Raw genomic sequence first — 25,752 nt, forward strand, 5'->3', positions numbered from 1 at the left:
GCTAGATCATCCGAGCTGTAATTCATCACGTTAGTTGCGTGCTTGCTGGCTCTTAAAAGTTCCTGTTTTGGAGCGCAGCGCCTAAATGCTTAACATCCTGCCATCTTCATCTTATTAGTAGCTTCCATTTCCGCCGGGGACCTTTCGGCGAAGCGCCACCCCCCCCCCCCCCACCGTCCTTGTTCTCCCCCCCCCCCCCCAACTCTGGGAAGAAGAACAGCGGCACAGACCCTCCCGGAAGGCCGGAAGAGGATGTTCCACTTCCGTTCTCTGGGCTACCAGGGCCACTCTACACGACGGCGCGTGTCTATAGTTCGGATTCATTCATTATTATAGCACGCAGAGCCAGGAGCCCGAAGGTTAATTGGGGCGGAAACGATTTGCAGTTTCTCTTCCTCGGCGCAGGCGCAGAAGCCCCGAAGCAGCGATGCCCGTTTCTCCCCACTGGGAAAGCGAAGGAAGGGACGCGGTGTAACTGCTGGGAGCCCCTTAGGGATTGCCTTGGGGCAGGAGACGCGGTGACAGATCGCCAGGGATGGAAGGCGCTTCATTCAGCCCGGAGATCCGCCGCCCTCGCCACGATCGCTGCCGTCAGGAGGCCGAGGGGCCCCGGGAGCTTTGCAGCCGCCTGCACCGACTGTGCCGTCAGTGGCTGCGGCCGGAGAGGAGCAGCAAAGGGGAGATGCTGGACCGGGTAGTGCTGGAGCAGCTGCTGCCCCTGCTGCCCCCGGAGATGGCGAGCTGGGTGAGGGAGTGCGGAGCCGAGAGCTGTTCCCAGGCGGTGGCCCTGGCCGAAGGCTTCCTGCTCAGCCGAGCCCAGAGGGAAGAGCCGCAGGAGGGGCAGGTGAGCTCGGGGTGGGGAGGAGAGAACCGGGGGTCGCTCGGGGTCTGCAGTGAACTGCTAATAGCAAGGGCAAATTGAAGGCTGTCAATCTTGAGCCGGTCAGGATCAAACAGCAGAACTTCTTTCAGTTGCCAATCAACAGAATTAGTCTCCTGACTGGCAGTATTTGGAGAACGAATTTCTTCTCTGGATCTTTTTTGAAATGCTTGTTTCTACCTGGAGATAATTCTGAGAGAGAAGAGAATTCAACCCTATTTCCACCACCCAAACTCCTGAGGGATATAATAGGGTCTTTCATTTGAGGAAGTGGTCACAATTTCTGCTCCAACATCTCTTTTTTTTTCCTGGTGGCCCTGGCCAAAGGCTTTCTGCTCAGCCGAGCCCAGAGGCAAGAGTTTGGAAAGGGGCAGGTGAGGAAGCGGTCTCATCCTGGGAGCTGAGGATGGAGGGGAGAATCAAAGATTTGGAGGACAGAAGGAAAAGGGGGGACATGATCGAAACATTTAAATATGTTAAAGGGTTAAATAAGGTTCAGGAGGGAAGTGTTTTTAATAGGAAAGTGAACACAAGAACAAGGGGACACAATCTGAAGTTAGTTGGGGGAAAGATCAAAAGCAACGTGAGGAAATATTATTTCACTGAAAGAGTAGTACAAACTTCCAGCAGCCGTGGTTGGTAACTGAATTTAAATATGCCTGGGATAAACATTTATCCATTGTAAGATAAAATACAGGAAATAGTATAATGGCAGACTAGATGGACCATGAGGTCTTTTTCTGCCGTCAATATTCTATGTTTCTATGTTTCATCCATGTACCAATAAAGGAGAATGTGTGTAGCTTGGGGATGACATGGGGACGGGGGCTGTCCTGGGCGCCTCTGACAGTTGTCCCCAAGTCAGGTCTGAACCTGGTGCCAAAGCCAATAAAGGACACAAGACACTGTTCTGGTTTCAGGCTAAGGCAACTAGTAGTTGAAATAAAAGATTGCCAAATGCATATATTTGTAAAACACAACAACAACTTTATTCTCTTTCCTCTTCTTCCCCTCAATCATCTTTGCATGCAGCGCCTTCTTTTCTCATCTCTAGTTTTAGCATTAAAGTAAAGTAACTTGAAAGTCATATAAAAACATTCCACAAGTCATTCTAAAATTTATGGGCTTACCAGTGTTAATCCAGAGTCATAAAAGCAGGCAATAAATTCACACAAATGTATAGCTTAGCTCAGAGTTGGTTAGAGAAGCCCCCATTTTGAAACGGCAAGATTGACGACTCAGCTTTCTCTTCTGCTCACAACCAGACATGAGGAAATTAATTAACTAGTTCTTCCCCTTCCAATATTTTTCCCCTAACATTTGTTCTCCTTTGCAAGTGTCTGAAGTAAGGGTTAACTCACCTGAATGCATCTGCATGTCACCTGCCTCCTCCCTTTCTGTCTGTAAATCAGGCCCTTCTATCAATTCATAATCGCTTTCCACTTCAGAATCTGAAAAATCTGCAGGCTGAACGGGAGTATACACAACAGACACGAGGTGCAGATTTTGATTTAATGTTTCCAAATGTAAAATAATGCACTTGGGCAAAAGGAATCCTCAATCTGAGTATTGTATTGGCAGTTCTGTGTTAGTAAAAACTTCAGAAGAGAAGGATTTAGGGGTAGTGATTTCTGACAGTCTCAAAATGGGTGAACAGTCAAGCGATAAGGAAAGCAAGTAGAATGCTTGGCTGCATAGCTAGAGGTATAACAAGCAGGAAGAGGGAGATTGTGATCCTGCTGTATAGAGCGCTGGTGAGACCACATTTGGAATAGTGTTCAGTTCTGGAGACCTCACCTACAAAACACATTGTTAGGGACCCACACACACACCCTTACAGTCTGTTTCTGTGGCTCCCCTTTGGGAGGAGGTTTCAAAGTATTTCTAGCGGAACTACCTGATTCTATAATAGCTTTGTTCCGTATGCCATCTGTCTGGTAAACTCGCAAGATTTGTTTCTCTCGCCATGTACATAAACACATCCAAACTAGACTGTGTTGTTTCTCCGGTGTCATATAATATATGTGGATTCATGATAATTTTGTACTTATTTAATCATATTTATGTAGTGTATATTAGAGGTGGAGACCCTCTGAGAGCTGTATGCAGTGAAATTTCATTTTAATGTATGCCAATTGGTATACATTCAAAGTGGCTATAAAGTTATTGTAAGTTCTAAGTTCACTCCTTGCCAGCACTGATTATGTTACTTAGTTTGGGTAATGAAACATATGCAGGAAATGGGTGAGCAGTGTGGTCGGGCGGTAGGAAAAGCAAGTAGGATGCTTGGCTGCATAGCTAGAGGTATAACAAGCAGGAAGAGGGAGATTGTGATCCCCTTATATAGAGCGCTGGTGAGACCACATTTGGAATACTGTGTTCAGTTCTGGAGACCTCACCTACAAAAAGATATTGACAAAATTGAACGGGTCCAAAGACGGGCTACAAGAATGGTGGAAAGTCTTAAGCATAAAACGTATCAGGAAAGACTTCATGAACTCAATCTGTATAGTCTGGAGCAGTGTTTCCCAACCTTTTTTGAGCCGCGGCACATTATTCATATTTTCAAAATCCTGGGGAACACTGAAGGGGGGCGGGGCGGGGGGGCGGGCTAAAGAAAAGTTTGGACAAAAAAATCCTCTCTCTTCCTCCCTTTCGCTCTATTTCTCCCTCTTTCTCTCTTTTCCTTCCTTCCCTTCTCTCTCTCCATTCCTTTCTTTCTTCCTCTCTTTTTCTCTCTCTTTCTCTCTCCCTCCTTCCCTTCCTCTATGTCTTTCTCTCTCCCTTGCTCTCTCTCTGTCTCTCTTGCTATCTCTTTCTTGCTTTTCTCTCTCTCTCTTGCTCTCTCTCTCTCTTTCACTGTCTTGCTATATGTCTCTTTCTTTCTCTTTGCCTCTCTTGCTATCTCTCTTTCTTTCTCTCTCTTTCTCTCTCTCTGTCTCTCTTGCTATGTCTCTCTTTCTTTCTCTTTCTCTCTCTCTCTGCCTCTCTTGCTAAGTCTCTCTTTTTCTCTTGCTATGTCTCTCTTTCTTTCTCTCTCTCTCTTTTTCTCTTGCTATGTCTCTCTTTCTCTCTCTCTTTCTCTATCTCTCTTTCTCTTTCTTGCTCTGTCTCTCTTTCTCTGCCTCTCTTGCTATGTCTCTCTTTCTTTCTCTCTCTCTCTCAGCTGACTGCAAGCGGGAGCCCTGACGGCGGCAGCTGGACGTGCTGCTGGACACCGTATATGCCAGGCCCGCAGCGCCAGCAGCACGTTCAACCGCCACCGTCAGGGCTCCCGCTTGCAGTCAGCTGAGAGAGAGAGAGAGAGCTCCCTCTCGCCGCCAACATCTTCTCGCGACTGCCTGCGGCTGCTGCGGCCGCCCCCCCCCCCCGCTCCCAACGCCAGTGCCCTCCCGCGGGGCCACAAAGGACACTTGCCGTGGATGACAGAGAAGCTCCAGCTGGGCGGGGCGCTGCCGGTACTTCCGTCCCGGGGCTCCCGCTCGCAGCTGTCAACCGGCTCCTGCTCGATGCCGCGGTTTTCGGCGCTCTCCTGCTGGGCTCCAAAGAAGGAAGGCCTTTTTCCCGCCTTCCTTCTTTGGAGCCCAGCAGGAGAGCGCCGAAAACCGCGGCATCGAGCAGGAGCCGGGGGACAGCTGCGAGCGGGAGCCCCGGGACGGAAGTACCGGCAGCGCCCCGCCCAGCCGGAGCTTGGCGGCACACCTGGCCATGTCTCGCGGCACACCGGTGTGCCACGGCACACCGGTTGGGAAACGCTGGTCTGGAGGACAGAAGGAAAAGGGGGGACATGATCGAGACATTTAAATATGTGAAAGGGTTAAATAAGGTTCAGGAGGGAAGTGTTTTTAATAGGAAAGTGAACACAAGAACAAGGGGACACAATCTGAAGTTAGTTGGGGGAATGATCAAAGGCAACATGAGAAAATATTATTTTACTGAAAGAGTAGTAGATCCTTGGAACAAACTTCCAGCAGACGTGGTTGGTAAATCCACAGTAACTGAATTTAAACATGCCTGGGATAAACATATATCCATTGTAAGATAAAACAGACTAGATGGACCATGAGGTCTTTTTCTGCCATCAGTCTTCTAAAACAAGTAAGCTCAGAGAGCACCAAAGATCCTTCATCCACTCATGTCTCCAAGGAGTTGAAGATATTAAGAATATGTCTGTGCAGCGTTTTCAGGGATTCCTCACTTTTCGAGAACTAATTTCTTCTGGAGGCAAATGCTCCACAAATTGGGAAATCAGGGATTTAGCCACATCTGCAAGAAATCAAAGAGATTAAAAATATAACTCAGCGGTTTTTCTGGAATTCCTCATATTTGAAGAACTATTTTTTTTTCTTGAGGCAAATGCTTCTCTTCAAACCTTTCTCTTTCTTTAACACCTCTATATCCTTCCTGGTGTTATCCACATGCCTCAGAATAATCAGGGTTTGTTGTGATCTGTTGTTATCTAAAGCTACATAAGGGAAGCATCTGGGTTATGTGAATTGTCTCTGGTACAGAGCCGCATTTAAAAAGCCTTGTGATACCACAATAGTGTGCGCTGGAATTCCCAAAAAGAAATAATCAGACAAAGAAGGCTTTGTAGAAAGGAAAGAGGGCTTATTTGGGCACAGTAATCTCTCTATAGTCCCAAGCGATTTGCAAAACGTGGTATCGCCCTGGGGGTGCACACTTGCAGAAACAAAATGCAGGTTAGTTATAGCCTAACTTAGACCCCTCCCAGGTACGCCTGCTAATCTGACTGGGTGACAGACTAAATTCATTTCCCGAGAGGTGCCTTTTCCCTTATCCCCTATCCCTATCTAAAAGCTATGTACAGGTTTCCTGTCTCTTAAGATGAAACACAAACAATGGTAGTTTAATGTTTCAAGTTTCAAGTTTATTGGATTTATATGCCGCCCCTCTCCGAAAACTCGGGGCGGCTAACAACAACCATGAACAATATACAATAAATCCAATACTAAAAGCAAATTAAAACCCCTTAATATATAAAACCAAACATACATACAAACATACCATGCATACAGTTGTAACGGCCTAGGGGGAGAAGAAGTCTTAATTCCCCCATGCCTGGCGGCAGAGGTGGGTTTTAAGTAGCTTACGAAAGGCAAGGAGGGTGGGGGCAATTCTAATCTCTGGGGGGAGTTGGTTCCAGAGGGCCGGGGCCACCACAGAGAAGGCTCTTTCCCTGGGTCCCGCCAAACGGCATTGTTTAGTTGACGGGACCCAGAGAAGACCCACTCTGTGGGACCTAACTGGCCGCTGGGATTCGTGCGGCAGAAGGCGGTCCCTTAATCTATTTCTGGTATCTTTTTTAGTGTACAGTGATCCCCCGGGTATTGCGACCCCGATCATTGCGAAATGGCTATATGGCGATTTTGCAACCCGGAAGTAAAAACACCATCTGCGCATGCGCGCCCTTTTTTTCTATGGGCACGCATGTGTAGATGGCGCCGGGCAGATCAGCTGCTGGGCGGCTTCCCTAGGTCTTCCCCCTCTTGCTGGCGGGAGGGCGAGCGGCGGGCATCAGCGAGGAGTTTCCCCACCGCCCACGCAAACTCCTCGCTGCCGCCCGCCCGCCCTTCGCCCCCCCACGCCGTTCATTCTTGCCGCTTCCCAGCTGAGTCCTGAAGCGAATTGGCTTCAGGACTCAGCTGGGAAGCGGCGCGAGCGAGCGGTGCGAGCGAGCGGCTTGTCCGCCGCCCGCCCGCCCTTCGCCCGCCCACGCCGTTCATTCTCGCCGCTTCCCATCTGAGTCCTGAAGCGAATTCGCTTCAGGACTCAGCTGGGAAGTGGTGCGAGCGCGCGCGAGCGAACGGCTTGTCCGCCGCCTGCCTGCCCGCGCGCCCACCCCGCCCTTCGCCCGCCCACGCCGTTCATTCTCGCCCCTTCCCAGCTGAGTCCTGAAGCGAATTCGCTTCAGGACTCAGCTGGGAAGCGGCGCGAGCGAGCGCGAGCGAACGGCTTGAGTTTCTACAATGTTTAACTATTTACTTTTCTGCTTTTGGTTACAAAGTTCACTTTTAATGAGTCTCAAAAGGAAAATTCATACAATGGCTACATATTTGTATATACAAAACTTTATTAATTTTTAAAATCTTCAGTTCTCAATAGTAAAAGAAACAAATTAATAAGCCTTTACATTTTATATACATAAAAACACAACTTGCTGTTATAACTCCCCTCTTTTCATCACTTACTCAGAAATATGAGTCCTATATAGAGCAGAGTCCCTGAATTATCTCTGAATTGGGGTAGGGAAGAAAAAGGTAAGGAATGTGAACTAACATTGATGCCATGCTCTGAAAGTGGATCATAAACCAGGCTGTTCTTCAGTTGCAGGAGCCATTCACAGAGGAGATTTTGGCTGAGCTCCGGGGCAGAGGTGATGGATCCAGCTCTATTCAGGACCGGTTTTTCAGGAGGATCCAATTTGGGCCACTTTGCCAGGTTAGTGCAGGTTTCTTCTGAGAGCAGTTTTAGCTCCATCCATTCATGAGCTGCTTTTAAAACCAAATGCTGAGTATTTTTAAGGGCTGGTATTCGCCCAGTTCAGACTGATTCAGGCATAATAATAATAATAATAATAACAACAACAACAACAACAACAACAACAACAACAACAACAACAACAACTGGCATAAGCCAGTGAAAGTGGTCCCAGTAGTACTTGGCACGTTGGGCGCAGTGCCAAAGAATCTCCATCTGTCAATTGCAAAAACCTGCTTTACTGGGATCGGCAAACATAATTTGCCGCTACATCACATAGTCCTAGGTGCTTGGTTAAATACGAAATCCAGCAGAGTGATCTCGTTTACTGTATTTTATAATAATAATAATAATAATTATTATTATTATTATTATTATTATTATTATTATTATTATTTATTAAATTTGTATGCTGCCCCTCTCCGAGGACTGAGAGCGGCTCACAACAGTAATACAATATACAAATCCAATGTTAAAAGAAAAAACAGTTTTAAAAACCTTAATTGAAAACAATCATACAACCCAAACAAACCATACATAAAACGGAGCAGCCAAGGGGAATCAATTTTCCCCATGCTGGCAACAAAGGTGGGTTTTCAGGAGTTTGCGAAAGGCAAGGAGGATGGGGGTGGTCCTGATCTCCGGGGGGAGTTGATTCCAGAGGGTCGGGGCCACTACAGAAAAGGCTCTTTTCCTGGGTCCTGCCAAACGGCATTGTTTTGTCGACGGGACCCGGAGAAGGCCAACTCTGTGGGACCTAATTGGTCACTGGGATTCGTGCGGCAGAAGGCGGTCCCAAAGGTATTCTGGTCCGGTGCCATGAAGGGCTTTATAAGTCATAACCAACACTCTTCCTGAACACAACAGAAAACAGACATTTGAAATGGACCAAAAGGATATCTGTTTTTCCAGACAGATTCATGTCTTCTTAGCTACACATGGCACCGGACAAGGATATCTGCGAGACCGCCTTCTGCCACACGAATCCCAGCGGCCGGTAAGGTCCCACAGAGTTGGTCTTCTCCGGGTCCCGTCAACTAAACAATGTCGTCTGGCGGGACCCAGAGGAAGAGCCTTCTCTGTGATGGCTCTGACCCTCTGGAACCAGCTCCCCCCAGAGATTAGGATTGCCCCTACCCTCCTTGCCTTTCGTAAACTCCTTAAAACCCACCTTTGTCATCAGGCATGGGGGAATTGAGACATCCCCCCCTTGCCTATGTAATTTTGTGCACGTTATGACTGTGTGTATGTATTTTATCTATTGGGGTTTTTATTTTCTTTTTTTAGACTTTGTAATTTAAAACTGTTATTTTAGATTTAAATTATTAGATTTGTTACCATGTATTGTTTTTATCACTGTTGTGAGCTGGCCCGAGTCTACGGAGAGGGGCGGCATACAAATCTAATTAATAATAATAATAATAATAATAATAATAATAATAATAATAATCAACATCGCAATCCCAGGAGACAGCAGAATTGAGGAGAAGCAGCTAGAGAAATTAGTGAAATACGAAGATCTAAAAATCGAGCTGCAACGACTCTGGCATAAGCCAGTGAAAGTGGTCCCAGTGGTCCTTGGCACGCTGGGCGCAGTACCAAAGGACCTCAGCGGACATTTGAAAATCATTGGAATAGACAAAATCTCCATCTGTCAATTGCAAAAAGCCGTTTTACTGGGATCGGCAAACATAATTCGCCACTACATCACGCAGTCCTAGGTGCTTGGGAAGCGCCCGACTGTTGATGAAATACGAAATCCAGCATAGTGATCTCGTTTGCTGTGTTGTACTGACATAATAATAATAATAATAAAGAGAGAAAACTTTCAATTGTTTCCTGGGATTGTCTGCTAAAAAACACCTTTTCTCCTCTTTCTAGAGTTCTGATGCCTTTGAAGAGGTGACTGTGGGTTTCACAAAGGAGGAGTGGAAACTGCTAGATTTTGACCAGAAGGCCTTGTGCTGGGAAGTCATGCAGGAATTCTCTAGGAATTTGGCTGCTCTGGGTAAGGCCAGGCTGTTCATCTTTCTACAAGGCCATGGCAGAAATATTCACCATAGATTTGGGAAATGTCCTAGATCAGTGGTGGTGAACCTTTTTTTCTTTGTGTGCCAAAAGGGTGTGTGTGCACACACTAGCTCGTTGTGCTGGTTTTTTGGCACTCTGGAGGCTACAGGAAGCTTCTCTGAAGCCTCTGGAGAGTGAATCCGCCTTCCCCAATGCATGTGCACTAGAGCTGATATAAGGCAACACCTTGTGTACCTTCCAATATGGCTCTGCATGCCACCTGTGGCACATGTGACATAGGTTTGCCATCACTGTCTTAGATGCTGCACGGAACTCTCTGAGCAGATTGATTAATTAACCCCAAAGCCTTATTTTGCTTTTTGGCTGAAAAACTCCTTGAATCCGTCAGTCTCCCAGATAGGAATTTGCAGATATATCCTGGCTAGACAAGTGGATTGTACCAAACCTGCAACACAAATTTGTCATGTTTTTGAAGGGGGAGACACCTCTCTTTCATTTATTTTTTATTATTTGTTTATTTTGTCCAATACATAATACATATAGAAGAGAATAGACATGTAGTAATATATATAAAGAAAAATATAAAATAGAGGAGAAGATATATGAAAGGAAGAAAATATACAGTGTTCCCTCGATTTTCACGGGTTTGAACTTCGCAAAAAGTCTATACCACGGTTTTTCAAAAATATTAATTAAAAAATACTTCGCGGGTTTTTCCCCTATACCATAGTTTTTCCTGCCCGATGACGTCATATGTCATCGGCAAACATTCATCCACCTTTAATAAATATTTTTTTAATAAACTTTAATAAATAAACATGGTGAGTAATAATCTAAATGGTTGCTAAGGGAATGGGAAATCGCAATTTAGGGGTTTAAAGTGTTAAGGGAAGACTTGTGATACTGTCCATAGCCAAAAATAGTGTATTTACTTCCGCATCTATACTTCGCGGAAATTCGACTTTCACGGGCGGTCTCGGAACGCATCCCCCGCGGAAATCGAGGGAACACTGTATATGATATATGAGATAAAGGAAAGACAATTGGACAGGGGACGAAAGGCACACTAGTGCATTTATGCATGCCCCTTACTGACCTCTTAGGAACCTGGAGAGGTCAATCGTGGAGAGTCTAAGGGAGAAATGTTGGGGGTTAGGGGTTGACACTATTGAGTCTGGTAAAGAGTTCCACGCTTCGACAACTCAATTGTTAAAGTCATATTTTTTACAGTCAAGTTTGTAGCGGTTAATATTAAGTTTGAATCTGTTGCATGCTCTTGTGTTGTTGCGGTTGAAGCTGAAGTAGTCATTGACAGGTAGGACGTTGCAGCATATGATCTTGTGGGCAATACTTCGATCGTGTTTTAGGCGTCGTAGTTCTAAGCTTTCTAGACCCAGGATTGTTAGTCTATTTTCATATGGTATTCTGGTTTCGAGTGGAGGAGTGAAGGGCTCTTCTGGTGAAGTATCTTTGGACGTTTTCAAAGGTGTTGATGTCCGAGAAGTGGTATGGGTTCCAGACAGATGAGCTGTATTCTAGGATGGGTTTGGCAAAAGTTTTGTAGGCTCTTGTGAGTAGTGTGAGATTGCTGGAGCAGAAGCTACGTAGGATCAGGTTAACAACTCAAGAAGCCTTTTTGGCGATATTGTTGCAGTGGGCTTTAGCACTTAGGTCATTTGATATTAGTATTCCAAGGTCTTTTACTGAGTGTGGGTTGGCTGTGAGAATTTGTTTATTCAATTTATATATGAGGTTAGGATTCTTTTTGCCGAATATCAGCAAGCGATGCAAATGTAAGAAATAAAATTCAATCACTTTATAAAGAATGATGTAACCCAGAGATGAAGTAAATGAAGGATATAGAATTGAATCTTCCCTGGTGAAGGGAATTTTTATTTTCTTGTTTGGTGATGGCACACTTTTATGTTTTATATTTTTTGCTTTTTGTAAAATTACTAAAAAATCAATAAAAATTATATATATTTTTTAAAAAGGGATTCTTTTTGCCGATGTGGAGGGTAGAGCATTTTACCTTCCTAAATTCTAATCATAAGGTTAATTTTCTTCCCCCCCCCCAAACAGCTGATGTGTCTGTGAATGGGAAAGGAGGAGAGAAGTCCTCCACTCCTCTTCCTGTTGTTATCCGTGGCTCCCTGTCCCAGCAAGATCAGGAAAAAAGGAGAAAAGGAAAATGCAGAAAAAAAGAAAATGTGAATTTGAATTACATAAATCTGGCAGGAAGCAGATTAAAGAAAAACTGCACGGCTAAAGATACCATAGACTCCTTCGCTCCTACCTCACCCAAAAAACTCTATAGGAAATTACATTGTTCCGTAAAATCTGGGAGAGATTCCAGTTTGAGAAGAAAGAGAGAACCTGGCAAGCATAGCGGAAAGAATTTTAGCAGTAAAAGTGATCTTAATAATCACCAAAAGACCCACACCGAGGAGACATCACATAAATGTCAGTATTGTGGAAAGTCCTTTACCCAAAGTGGACATTTCAATCTCCATCTCAAGACCCACACAGGAGAGAAATTGCACGAATGCTTCAAATGTGGAAAGACCTTCATCCGGAAAGACCAGCTTGATCTCCACGACAGGAGCCACACTGGTGAGAAACCGTATAAGTGCAAGGAATGTGGAAAGAGATTTGGTATCAAAAGTAGCTTCAGACGCCACCAAAAGAGTCACGTAGGGGAGAAACCACACAAATGCCCAGAGTGTGGAAAGAGCTTTTTAATCCAAAGTGCCCTTACTCTTCACCAGAGGACCCACACAGGAGAGAAACCATTTGAATGCATGGAATGTGGAATGAGATTAATGACCAAGGGTAAATTGAATCGCCACCAAAAGACCCACACAGGGGAGAGACCATATCAATGCCTGGAGTGTGGAAGGAGTTTTACCCGGAAAGGACATCTTGATCGTCATGAAAGTATGAAGAGGGGTTGCAGAGGATTCAAAGATAGACAAAGATCATTGCGGAAGTGAAAAAAAGTCAAACTTTATTGCCAACTTTATTTCACGCAGCACTATTTTTATAATCCACTATTCTCTATGACCTAATTCAGCTAATACGCATGTGCAGTTTTACATGATGCTCTAATTCATAAACATGCCAATATATCATAGATAACGCTGCAGGTATAATGATAGAATCTTAGGGAGGTTACAGGAAAGCCTTTAGAAAGCAAAGCTAGGCAAAGGAATGTTTTAGCTATGCAGCCAAGCAAGTAGGATGCTTGGCTGCATAGCTAGAGGTATAACAAGCAGGAAGAGGGATATTGTGATCCCCTTATATAGAGCGCTGGTGAGACCACATTTGGAATACTGTGTTCAGTTCTGGAGACCTCACCTACAAAAAGATATTGACAAAATTGAACGGGTCCAAAGACGGGCTACAAGAATGGTGGAAGGTCTTAAGCATAAAACGTATCAGGAAAGACTTAATGAACTCAATCTGTATAGTCTGGAGGACAGAAGGAAAAGGGGGGACATGATCGAAACATTTAAATATGTTAAAGGGTTAAATAAGGTTCAGGAGGGAAGTGTTTTTAATAGGAAAGTGAACACAAGAACAAGGGGACACAATCTGAAGTTAGTTGGGGGAAAGATCAAAGGCAACATGAGAAAATATTATTTTACTGAAAGAGTAGTAGATCCTTGGAACAAACTTCCAGCTGACGTGGTTGGTAAATCCACAGTAACTGAATTTAAACATGCCTGGGATAAACATATATCCATTGTAAGATAAAATACAGGAAATAGTATAAGGGCAGACTAGATGGACCATGAGGTCTTTTTCTGCCGTCAGTCTTCTATGTTTCTATGTACCAGTCAGCACATCCGTTTCCTTTGATGATCTCATACACGCCATCATGAGAACATGAACGTTCCCTGAACTTTCCAGGCCTCCCTGAATTGCAAAGCCTGAGCAATGTTCTTGCTAGCCTAACAGCATATTATGAACTAAGCACCCATGTGTGGCTTTGGTCATACCTGGGCATGCCCAACCATATAGCCTTTGACCTACATAAGGAATAATACAAGACCGCCTCCTGCCGCACAAATCCCAGTGGCCGATTAGGTCCCACAGAGTTGGCCTTCTCTGGGTCCTGTCGACCAAACAATGTCAGCTGGCGGGACCCAGGGGAAGAGCCTTCTCTGTGGTGACCCTGGCCCTCTGGAATCAATTCCCTCCGGAGATTCAAATAGCCCCCACCCTCCTCGCCTTCCGTAAAATGCTGAAGACCCACTTTTGTCACCAGGCGTGGGGATAATTACCATCTTTTCCCCTTTTTATTATATTTTTGGCTTTACTGCATGATAGATTAGGTTGGATGTGTGTGACTGCATAGTTAGGGGTTTTATTATGTTACTAATGTCTTTTTAAATGGATTTAATTTTTTATTATTAGATTTGTAATGTATTGTATTATTGCTATGCTGTGAGCCGCCCCGAGTCTTCGGAGAGGGGCAGCATACAAATCTAATAAAAAGTAAGGGAGAATGTCATGGCCCCATTGGAACCCAGTTTAGAGGAGGAGGAGGAGGAAGAACTGGGACCATCCAATAGCACTTAGGCTTATCGTATTTTTCAGATTATAAAATGCACCTTTTCCTTCCCTAAAAGAGGCTGAAAATCTGGGTGCATCTTATACTCTGAATGTAAATTTTTCAAAACTCCCCCCCCCAGCCCTAACTAGGTGCTAACAATCTTCCCTGCTTCCTACTCCCTCCAAAGAAGTTTTTTTTCCCCCAGCCCTAAATCTTTGCAAGCTTGTTTTTACTCCTTTGAAAAAGGTTTTTTTAGCCCTAAGCAGAGGATAAAATAATGTGCTCAAGCTGAACAGGACACCAGCCAGGTGAATACCTAGTAGGTACTTCCCCCATTTTCCTCCCCCAAAATTAAGGCGCGTCTTATACTCTGGTGGGACTTATACTGCGAAAAATATGGTATATGCCAGTGATGGCGAGCCTTTTTCCCCCCAGGTGCCAAAAGTGTGTGTCTGTGCGCTATCATGCATGCGTGAGTGCACACATCCATAATTCAATGCCTGGGGAGGGCGAAAATGGCCTCCCCCAGTCCCCTGGAAGCGTGAAATGGCCCATTTCCCAACTTCTAGTGGGGTTATTTTTTTCCCTCCCCAGGCTCCAGAGGCTTCCCTGGAGCCTGGGGAAGGCGAAAATACCCTCTCCCGCCTCTTGGAGGCCCCCTGAAGCTGAAAATGCCCTCTCAGAGACTCCAGGCAAGCAAAAAATCAGCTGGCCAGTGTACACATAATAATAATAATTATTATAATAATAATAATAATTATTATTATTATTAATTAGATTTGTGTGCCGCCTCTCTCCGAAGACTCGTACGCTTGGGCTGAGCTAGGGCAACAGCTCGCATGCTGGCAGATAGGGCTCCGCGTGCCACCTGTCTCACATGTGCCATAGTTTTGCCATCACTGGAATGTACCATTTCATAGTGCTTTTACAGCCTTCTATAAATGGTTTACAGTGTCAGCATATTGTCCCTAACAATCTAGGTCCTCATTTTACCTACCTCAGGATGGAAGGCTGAGTCAACCTTGAGCTGGTGGGATTTGAACTGCCGAACTGCAGCTAGCTGTGAGTTGAGGTATCCTGCAGTACTGCACTCTAATCACTGTACCACCTCGCCTCTCCCTTATCCCTCAAACGTATCCCAGCCATAGAAACTGAAACCAGACTCAGAACACACATTGCAAAACAATCAAGTAGCCTGCAAGCTCCAACTACTCAGGATATCACGCCTAATCTACAACCATTAACTAATCAGCATACCTCAGCTACATCAACGACCCCAATTGTTACCCCACTGACTCACCAGGAAGTTTCTACACAGCAGGCAATTGCTGAGCCATCAAACCACACCCAGCCACCAGTATTTATAGAACGAAGGCAGCTCAGGTCTCGCTGTGTTCATCCTAGAACTAGGACAGAAACACCAGCCTGAAGATGACGAGTGGGACCTCGTCGAAATGTCGCCAGAAATGTCCAAATCCTACATGGGAAGATACCCGAATATACCAAGACCATCATACCTGTACCCGTGAAAATCTACAAAAACATATATGTATATATGTATGTATTTATGTATGTATGTATGTATGTATATTATATACAGATGTAGAGTAGAATAATCTTTTTACACTTCTAATCACAAATACAATCCCAATATCAAATACAAACCAGTTAACATCCACACACAGCTCTAGACATACAGTAACTATCAGAAAATTCCCCCCAAACAGGAACTCCATTGGCTCCCTCTTATTTATCTATTTATTTATTTATTTGGATTTCTAGGCCACCCTCCTCCGTAGACTATGGGTGGCTTACAAAATAAGAATAAATACAAAATACAGCACACGAGAAACTCAAAACATAAAAACTAATCTAAAACCCAAGGTCAATTTTTTAAAAAGTTACCCACATTCATCCCATCACAATCATATGCACATGACATCGGGTGGAGCAGGATGCCGGCACTCAATGGCCCCAGACCTGCTGGCAAAGGTGAGTTTGTAAAACCTTGCATAAGGCTGGGAGGGTATGAGCGATCCGAATCTCTGGAGGGAGTTGATTCCAAAAGGTTGGAGCTGCCACAGAGAAGGCTCTTCCCCTAGGCCCCGTCAGATGGCATTTGTATGCCGCCCCGAGTCTGCGGAGAGAGGCGGCATACAAATCTAAATAATAAATAAATAAATAAATTGCTTAGCTGACGGGACCTGGAGAAGGCCGATTCTGTGGGCTCTGACTGGCCCACAGTCAGAGGTCTCGTAGGTAATCTGATCCTAAGCCATGTAGGGCTTTATAGGTCACAACAAACACTTTAATTTGCGTTTGGAGACCGATCGGTAGCCAATGCAGCTCGCTGACTGATGGTGAAATATGGATATACCTTGGAAGGCCCATAACGGCTCACATGGCTGCATTTTGCACTAACTGCACTCTCCAAACATTCTTTACAGGAAGTCCCATGTAGAGAGCATTGCAGTAGTCAAACCTGAAGGTGATGAGGGCGTGAGTGAGAAGAGACTCCCTGTCCAAATAGAGCCGCAACTAGTGTACCAGGTGAACCTGTGCAAATGCCCCCTTTTATTCATTTTATTTATTAGATTTGTATGCTGCCTTTCTCCGCACACTTGGGGCGGCTAACAACAGTAAAAAGACAATATAAACAAATCTAATATTAAAAGTAATTTTAAAAACCCCAATTTAAAGAACCAATCATACATACAGACATACCAGGCATAAATTTTATAAGCCTAGGGGAAGGGAATATCTCAGTTCCGCCATGCCTGATGACAGAGGTGGGTTTTAAGCTTACGAAAGGCAAGGAGTGTGGGGGCAGTTCTAATCTGAGGGGGGAGCTGGTTCCAGAGGGTGGGGGCCGCCACAGAGAAGGCTCTTCCCCTGGGCCCTGCCAAACGGCATTGTTTAGTCGACGGGACCCGGAGAAGGCCAACTCTGTGGGACCTAACTGGTCGCTGGGATTCGTGCGGCAGAAGACGGTCCCGGAGATATTCTGGTCCGATGCCATGAAGGGAGTTTTTAAGAGTTTTCCACGCTTGCTGGCTTATTTGTTTAAAACCAATTCTCAATAGTGAATTGTGAATATTCAAGCAGAAGATGACTGACTGAAAGAGCCACTCCTCAGCCTCCTCCAAATATGAAGGCTACCACATTTTCCTTCACACATAAAACAATACCACAGGGGGAGCTTTTTCCGCCATTTTTCCAGTGCCCTACTCTCACTTTCTGGGGATATCTTTTAAATGGTGGTTGTCCAGTCTGTGACTCTTCCCCATCTGCCAAAGTCATTTCCACATTCCTGTCTATGTTCCATAGATGACCTTTCTCACTGATTGTAAAGAAGAAAAACAGTCAGTTCTGTCCCACTGCACATTAGTCTGTCTGCAGCTTAGACAGGCAACTAAAGCCTCAAATCCTCTGTTGCAGTATAGCATAAATGTTAGAATAGGATTTATAAATCTGGACCTCTAGCATAAAAATACTCTGCTTACCCTAATTCTATAACCCAGGACAGGAAGGGCACTAACCTGCCTAATCTGCATTCCTGGCAATTACAACAGGGAAACAAAAGGGTTCAAATAAACATCTCACAATAAACAAAGTTTTCACCACTCTGGACAGGACGTTATAGGATCAAAGGGGGGGGGTTACATTGCCTGAAGCATACAACAGGAGGACAGGGTGATTAAGGAAGATTAGTGAGATAAGGCAGAAGACTTCAGAGAAATTAGGTGTGAGGAACGTCTGCTCTTGGGAAGAGTTTTCTAGGAAATTGTTTCTTGATATCTATGGGAAAAGGAAGAACTCAAAAGATATGTTTAAACTTATGTTATTGGATGTATCATTTGACATGTATATGTAATTATCCCCCATTTCCTTATGTTCCCAAATAAAAAGGGGTACATGGCTCTACACCATGTCACTTCACCCAGAGAGAGAATGTGTCCAGTTTTTCTTTCTAGGATTCGCGTTCGTGAGTGACCCCACATGGCTGGGTTGCACTTAGCCCCTTTTTGAGGACATTGTCTTCACTAGGGACTTTGACAGCATCCACAATCCTCTAATAAAACGGACCCCATGCATAGATCTGAATGCTTTATTAGGAGAACAGGGTATGGTGAAACTCGTTATTGCTTAGCATAACAGTGAATAAATATAAGCTGTTTGAATCTCACCAGTGACACTGTGTGGGATGCGAGTTTATTCTTGGATGACCATGTGCCACAGATCAAAATGGCTGCTTCTGCCTTATTTTTGTCATATTTGTCAATGGTTATTCCTAGCAGGAATAACTTGGATTTCAAATTAATTTTCATCTCTAAAATTTCTTCAATTGTCTTATTTCCCCCCAGTAATCACTTGCTTTGTGGCATTCCCGCTACATATGATATGTCCCAAGAGTCTGTTCCTGATATATTCTGATTCATTCTGGCCCGCCTTGCTTGGGGGACATACCACCTATAGAACATCTCGTAGAGATTTTCTTTATATGAAATGGCCAGTGTTCACTTTTGATTCCTGTGCCACAAATCGTACCAATTGTCCAAGTTAATATAAAATCCAAAATCTCTACACCATTTTATCAGTCTTTTTAACTCAGGGGTCTCAAACCCATGGCCCGCAGGCCAACTGCGGCCCTCGGGACAATTTTGCGGCCCCCATCTCAATATCAAAGTTTAATGTTAGTGTGGCCCAAGTTTGATATGAATGGCACTTTTCATGAACCTACCAATCATGTGGGGTATATTGCTCTCAGAGGTGGGACATACGCTGGGCATATTGCGAACTTGTGTCATTACCCCGGGCTCAGAAGTGGAGGTGGAAATTGCTACTCAGCAGGACCGGAAAAAAAGCAGAAAAGACACATCGGCTAAAGTTTAGCTGCTAAACACTGAAACAGTGACACCAAGTGGAATTATATATTACACAGCCCCAAACATGTCTTTTTCAAAGCCTGCAGTGAAGAGAAAGGTTGGTGATGAGCACAGACAATTTCAGGAAAAGTGGGAAGTGCAATATTTCTTTATTGAGCACAGGGGCATCCCGACGTGTCTTATTTGCACAGAGAAAGTTGCGGTGCACAAAGAATACAATTTGAAACATCATTACACAACTAGACATGCTGAGGAGTATGCAAAATGCCAGGGAGATAAGAGAGCAAACTGGGTTGCTAATCTTAAAACATATCTACTGAGGCAACAAGATTTCTTTAAGAAAGCAACCAAAGAGAATGATGCAGCAGTCGAAGCTAGCTATGTGGTTAGTGAGATGATTGCTAAAGCAGGAAAGCAATTCAAAGGCGAATTTGTAAAAAAGTGCATATTACAGGCTGCAAGTATTGTCTGTCCAGAAAAGAAAGGTCAGTTTAGCAACATCAGCCTTTCTGCCAACACCATAGCAAGAGCGCATTTCTGACCTGTCAAGTGACATTTATGATCAACTGTGTGAGAAAGCAAAATGTTTCAGTGTATCCTCAGTTGCTCTTGATGAGACCACAGACATCACCAACACTGCCCAGCTTGCAATCTATGTCCGTTAAATAAAGAACTGTTAATACAGACATTATTACAGAATCTGAATAATAATAAAATTTCTCTAGTCAGCAGCTATATGTGGTTTCTTCAGTCTTCTATATATGCTGTATTATTATTATCATTTTCATTTTATTTATTACGGATTGATTTTTTTTCTTATGAATTTTTCTTATGTATTATTTTTTAACACAAAATAAGACGAAAAAATAAAGACATTTGATAACATTGGAATGTTTTTGTAAGAGCTTTTCTTGTGGAAAACCTGATGCGGCCCAGCCTCACCCAGCCTCTACCTCCAGCAGCCCCTGGGTAAATTGAGTTTGAGACCCCTGCTTTAACCTGTTCTTCCCATAATGCCTGTTCTAATAGGTAATGGTTGTTGTGAGAGATACAATATGAGGAGATAAATTGAACTGTATTGACGAAACCCAAGGGGGAGATTGTTAGTATACTGTATGTAAATACTGTGTGTTGGATGTTGCAATACGTAAGTTAACAATGTTAAGACTGCACCTTTAAGAGACATGTGCTGGTTGGCTATAAGAGGGAGCCAAGGATGGTCCTCTTGGGGGAATTTATACTAGAGATTTATATTTGCTATGTGTACATTTTGCTGTGTGCGATAACCTGGTTTCTAAACCATTATTAGGATTATATGTGTATGATATTGGACTGTGTAACTATTATTGTTTATTTGCCTATCTGTATATAATATTGTTCTATTTTGTACCAAGTCTGATTCATTGACTAACCTTCATTGGTACATTAACTCTGTTTAAAGTTTGTTGAAGATTTATTATATTATCTAGACCTTCTAACAAGGGTATATTTTTCTAATCATTTTTTCTTCTGTTCTTAGAATTATTTTATCCAATTCTGTTGTTGAGAGGGACAACTTTTGATGTTTTAAGTTGCAAAGTCATATCGCGACCCCATGGACAATGCTCCTGCAGGCCTTCCTTTCCTCTATCATCCTCTGGAGTCCATTTAAGCTCACATTACTGCTTCAGTGACTCCATCAACTTTCATTCTCTGTCAGCCCATTCTTCTGTTACCCTCAATCTTTCCCAGCATTAGGCTTTTCTCCGGTGGAGTGCTTCCTTCTCATTAGGCGGCCAAAGTATTTGAGTTCCATCTTCAGGATCTGGCCTTCTAAAAAGCAGTCAGGGTTGATCTCTAGGACTCACCGGTTTGATCACTTTGCAATCCAATGGACTCAAAGGAGTCCCCTTTGGTATGACAGAGCCATATAAGACTTTAATAAGGTTTGCTGTATTGTAAATGAGCATGGATACTTTGACAAATATCAGCTGAAATGACAAAAGGGCCTCAAATTTATACACTAGAGAAAAGAGTGGGTAGAGAAAGAATTCTAGCCACTCCCTTAATCTCGGAATTTTCTTAAATGCTCAGAGAGGTGGGAGATGAACATAGGTTTGAATTTAATGAATTATCTCAGACAGGAAATGGAAGCACTTTTCTCAAGAAAAAAGGCTTCATTCCATGAAAAATAAAGGTCCCTGCTCCACTATCAGCAATTTTCAAATTTCACTGCTTCTTCTTTTTCTCCTGTTTAGCTACATAGAAGGTAAATATTTTATTTATTTATTTATTATTTAGATTTGTATGCCGCCCCTCTCCGCGGACTCCAATAAGATTCCAACACAATCAAAGTATATTTTCAGATTCCATGAATTAATAAGCTTCCTGCCATGAAAAAACTAGCAGAACCCAATGGCTCGCCAGTGTGTTCTTTTTCATGACAATTAGGTTTTTATTTTTGAGTAAAGGTCTTTCCACACTGCTTGCATTTATATGCTTTTCCGCCAGTGGATAGGCTTTCATGAAGATTAAGATGTCCTTTTCATCTACAGGTCTTTCGGCATTCCATTCATTTATATGGCCGCTCCCTTATGTGTATTCTTTCATGATGATTAAGATGTCCTTTTCGTGTAAAGGTCTTTCCGCATTCCATGCATTTATATGGTCGCTCCCCTGTGTGTATCCTTTCGTGACGATTAAGATGTTCTTTCCGGGTAAAGGTCTTTCCACATTCTATACACTTATATGGCCTCTCCCCTGTGTGGATGTTGTAATGAGATTTAAGATGCCACTTTTGTGTAAAGCTTTTTCCACACTCTATGCATTTATGTGGTCTCTCCCCAGTGTGGATCCTTTGGTGATTAAGATTTCCTTTCCGGGCAAAGGTCTTTCCACATTTGAGGCATTTATGTGATCTCTCCCCAGTGCGGCTCCTTTGGTGAAGTATATGTTTACTCTTGCTAATGAATCTCTTTCCCCTCTCCATGCAGAGTTTCATCTCTCTGCTCCGTCTGGAATCCCTCCCAGATTTTACAAAGCTGTATGATTTCCTTTTGCTGAATAGTTTCTTTAGTAAAGAAAGAGAGAAAGAATGACTGACATATTTTTCATTCATTGTCCCTTCAGTCTGGTTTATGCCACATTCTTGAAAATCAAATTGATTTATCTCTTTCCACCCATATCTTTCCTTTTTCTTTCCTTCTAGATCTTGCCGGAACAGGAAACTAGGGATTCCAACAGGAATAGAAGTAGATGATTTCTCCCCTCCATTCTTTGAGTGGTTTCTCTCTTGTCTTCTTGTGTTCTCCTCAGGGCTTAATGTCACTTCCTCAATTTCACATTTCTCTATCTTTAATCTTGCTTGCTTTCTATACACATTTTCCAAACCATCATCTCCTTGGAAAAAGAAAAGAAATATTTCTGTTACAATTAGAATGGTGAACATCTCCCTCCTTCAAAATTTGCAGCCTTCACATCCGAGCTGGACAAATAGCTGGTACCAAACCTAGAACACAATTATTAATTAACAATTATTTAGGACATTCTGATGGTACCGAAATAATTTTTCGGCCAAGGAATATGTTAAAGCTTTGGTGTTGTTTGGTCAATCTGTTCAACTCCTGCCATGAATATCTAGGACATTTTCAAAGTCTATAGTGAGTATTTCTTACAAGGCCTTAAGGAAGGATAATCACCTTAAGCATCTGGGTATAAATAGCTAGCCATCCTCCACTGAAAAAGAACTCCCCCAATGAATGGAAGCCAGAGGAAAGCTTGGCCTTACCTAGAAGAGCCATGTTCTTCAGAATTTCCCACGTGACTTCTCTGCACAAGGTCTTCTGACCAGAATCTAGCAGCTTCCACTCATCCAGCGTGAAATCCACAGTCACCTCCTCAAATGGACCAGATCCCTAATAGAGAAAGAAAATGTTCCTTGGCAGACATTACTAGGAAAAACGTGGACATTTTCTTTCTTAACATGCAAAATGGGAACAGATATTCACATAGGAATTAAACAGATTTATGTCTCCATCTCCATGTCATCTTTGGGGCTTAGATGCATCCAGGCAGTTGAATGGCAACACAGGCAACATTTCCACTTGACTAGAATAAACTCAGCAAGGTTTCAGGAGCAGAATCTCGTAGGCTAGCAAACTCCTAAGTAAACATGACACATGCAGTACAAATCTTTCTTAGCCTATTTTAAAATGTTGGCAATGAGCCTAGAAATCCCAAGTCACGTAGCTAACAGTCTTACTGTTGCAACTATTTAACATTCACTTAGGATTGTATCTTCATGGGATTCATGCAGTTTTTAATCTTATTCCTATTGTTTAAATTATTGGAATTCATTTCTAACTAGTTTTCAGCACTCTGCCCCAAAATATGAAGTATTAAACTCTATCAAACAAATTTTCTAATAATTTCTAGTTTTCAAATGGTCTAATACAATGAAGTCTACAAATTTTCTTTTGTTTGCAACTCAAGAACAATCTTGAATGCTGAGCGTAATTTAGCAGGACATTCTGAGGGGGCGGGGGGACACCAAGTTCAAATGGTCAGAGATTCAGCACTTGAAGATAAACCAGCTCACGAACAGATGGAGTTTGTGTTCCATTGTTCTCAAAGAAACCAGCACTTACCTGGCAGGGAGACTCCAGTTCAATCCTACTACAAAGCAGCTCCTGAGACGGGCTGGATGGATTTTCTCTTTCGTGGAGCTCTGTAGAGATCTCCCCCATAAACAGCTCCTGCACTTGATAGAGAAGTCTGGTTTATGATCCACTTTCAGAGAACCAGAACCAGATATTAGTTTGCTTGCCTTACATTTTGCCTCTGTACTTGTAGTATCCCAACCCAAGTCAAAGTAAGAGAACTTGGTCACTTTGCTCTCCATGGGGCTGCTATTTCTGGACAAATGCTGGTCATTTTACATAGATATTGGACTTAAGAAGCCCTGTTACAACAAGTAACAAAACTGCTGTGAAAATCACAACTACTCTAGTAAAGAAGAACTGTTCAGAGACAACTGCCCAGGGGGGGGGGGGATGCAGTGGGGTAGCAAAAATGAAGTTCTACCCCAAAGCACCCAATTTGCACTGAAAGATGTTGAAAGAAAATGCTGGGCATCCTGCATAATCCACGCCCAGAGTGTGATAGTAAAATTTTTAGTAGCCCTTCACTGGACACTACTGTTTCATTAACTTTAGAAAACAATATTCTGTGAACTGACTAGGGGGGGAAACTTTACTTGTTACAACCTAACATTTTAGTTTAAAAAGTCAGAAATATAAGAGTGGTTGAGAATTAATAATTTGAAAGTGATCAGATGAACTGGAAAAAGTGCCCCAATTAATTCCTGCACCCAAGGGGAGAGATGTTGAAGAAATTGTGACCACTTCCTCAAATCCAAGATCCCCTTTATATCCCTCAAGAGTGTGAATGGTGGAAACAGGGTTGAATTCTCTTTTCTAACAGAATTATTTCCAGGAGGAAAGAAGCATTTCAAGAAATAAAAAGATCCAGAGAAGAAATTCGTTCTCCAAATACTGGAGGTCAGGAGGCTAATTCCCTTTACTGCCGACTGCAAGTTCTGCAGTTTGATTCTAGTTTACAGCCTTCAATCTGCCATTGCTATTAGCAGTTCATTGCAAACATTAAAAGATTCCTGATTCTCCCGTCCCCCTCTTGAGATCCCGGAATGAGACAACGCCCCCCTTCCTCACCTGCTGCCCTTCTCCCGGCTCTTCCCTCTGGGCTCGGCTGAGCAGGAAGCCTTCGGCCACCGCCTGGGAACAGCTCTCGGCTCCGCACTCCCTCACCCAGCTCGCCATCTCCGGGGGCAGCAGAGGCAGCAGCTGCTCCAGCACCACCCGGTCCAGCATCTCCCCTTTGCTGCTCCTCTCCGGCCGCAGCCACTGACGGCACAGCCGGTGCAGGCGGCTGCAAAGCTCCCGGGGCCCCTCGGCCTCCTGGCGGCAGCCTTCGAGATCCCGGAAGCGCCGCCGGTGGATCTCCGGGCTGAGGGAGTCCTCGGGGAAGCTTTTCAGGAGGCTTTTCAGGCGGCTTTTTTCTCCGGAGTCGCATCCGTTCGCCTCATGAAGAGCGACTAGCAATCCTGCTGCTTTGCTACCCGGAGACCTCTGGGTCTCCATCGGGTTTTGTGCTCGAGGATAGACAAAACAAGGCTATGACAATTGGAGTTGCCCCCCACACAGACACACACACCCGCCGCCCACCACTTCCACTAATTTCCCGGTTTCCAGGAGGTGGAGAAACGGGGGCTCGTTGTAATCGGGGCTTCGGCGCCTGAGGAGACCAACTGCCAAACGTTCCTGTCACAATTTCCCGTCCAGTGCAAACGATAGATACGGGCTTCCTAGAGCGGACCTTTCATTCCTGGACAGCCGCCAGTTCAGCGCTACTGCTGTTCGAGTGGTGGAGTGCGGACCTGTCGCTTGAAAGCGAAAGCGGAAGCTGCATGTAAAGGAGCCTGATGCTGTGGGCGTCGCCCCTCTAAATCAAATGTTTGCACTTCCCTAGGCCCTGTGGAACTCGGGGAGACGGTTGCGAAAATAGGGACGGTGTCCTGTTGCTGAGCATCAGAAGGCACCTGATAGGCACTGGTTCCCATTTCCTGAAAAAGCAAAGAGTAAGCCAAGCCCAGAGAGAAGAGTCGCCAAAGGGGCAGAAGGTAAAGAAGGAGCCCGATGTGTCATCCATGGAACTCAGGATGGCGAGTGGAGAATACTTCCGTGTCTGGGATGAACTGCTAATAGCAATGGCTGTCAATCTTGAATCTGTCAGGATCAAACTGCAGAACTGCTGGCAGTCGGCAGTCAGCAGTATTTGGAAAACATAACTTTTTCTTTGAATAGTTTTCTTTCTTGAAATGCTTGTTTCCTCCTGGAGAT

The 25,752-nt window shown here is 44.0% G+C and overlaps 2 protein-coding genes across 4 annotated transcripts; one reads left to right on the plus strand and one right to left on the minus strand.

The window, feature by feature from the left end:
- Positions 1 to 312: 312 nt before the first annotated feature.
- Positions 313 to 13,925, plus strand: LOC139163045 (zinc finger protein with KRAB and SCAN domains 7-like). The gene is made up of 4 exons (XM_070743973.1): positions 313 to 844; positions 7,229 to 7,342; positions 9,263 to 9,389; positions 11,495 to 13,925. Exons 1-4 carry the CDS (start codon positions 536 to 538, stop codon positions 12,403 to 12,405), a joined length of 1,461 nt encoding a protein of 486 aa, XP_070600074.1. The 5' UTR covers positions 313 to 535; the 3' UTR covers positions 12,406 to 13,925.
- On the minus strand, positions 4,788 to 25,201 carry LOC139163044 (zinc finger protein with KRAB and SCAN domains 1-like). Of its 3 annotated transcripts, none has more exons than XM_070743972.1 (4): positions 24,565 to 25,181; positions 23,482 to 23,589; positions 22,623 to 22,749; positions 4,788 to 5,146 (listed from the first exon to the last, which is right to left on the minus strand). In XM_070743972.1, the coding sequence occupies exons 1-4, from the start codon at positions 24,991 to 24,993 to the stop codon at positions 5,064 to 5,066; spliced, it is 747 nt and encodes a 248-aa protein (XP_070600073.1). In that variant the 5' UTR covers positions 24,994 to 25,181; the 3' UTR covers positions 4,788 to 5,063. The 3 variants fall into 3 exon arrangements, with proteins under 3 accessions (XP_070600073.1, XP_070600071.1, XP_070600072.1); XM_070743970.1 differs by lacking the exon at positions 4,788 to 5,146 and adding an exon at positions 18,990 to 22,234 and having other exon boundaries at positions 24,565 to 25,201; XM_070743971.1 differs by lacking the exon at positions 4,788 to 5,146 and adding an exon at positions 18,990 to 22,231.
- Positions 25,202 to 25,752: the final 551 nt, after the last annotated feature.

This window comes from Erythrolamprus reginae, chromosome 2 (assembly GCF_031021105.1).
Source record: "Erythrolamprus reginae isolate rEryReg1 chromosome 2, rEryReg1.hap1, whole genome shotgun sequence".
Lineage (NCBI taxonomy): Eukaryota > Metazoa > Chordata > Lepidosauria > Squamata > Dipsadidae > Erythrolamprus > Erythrolamprus reginae.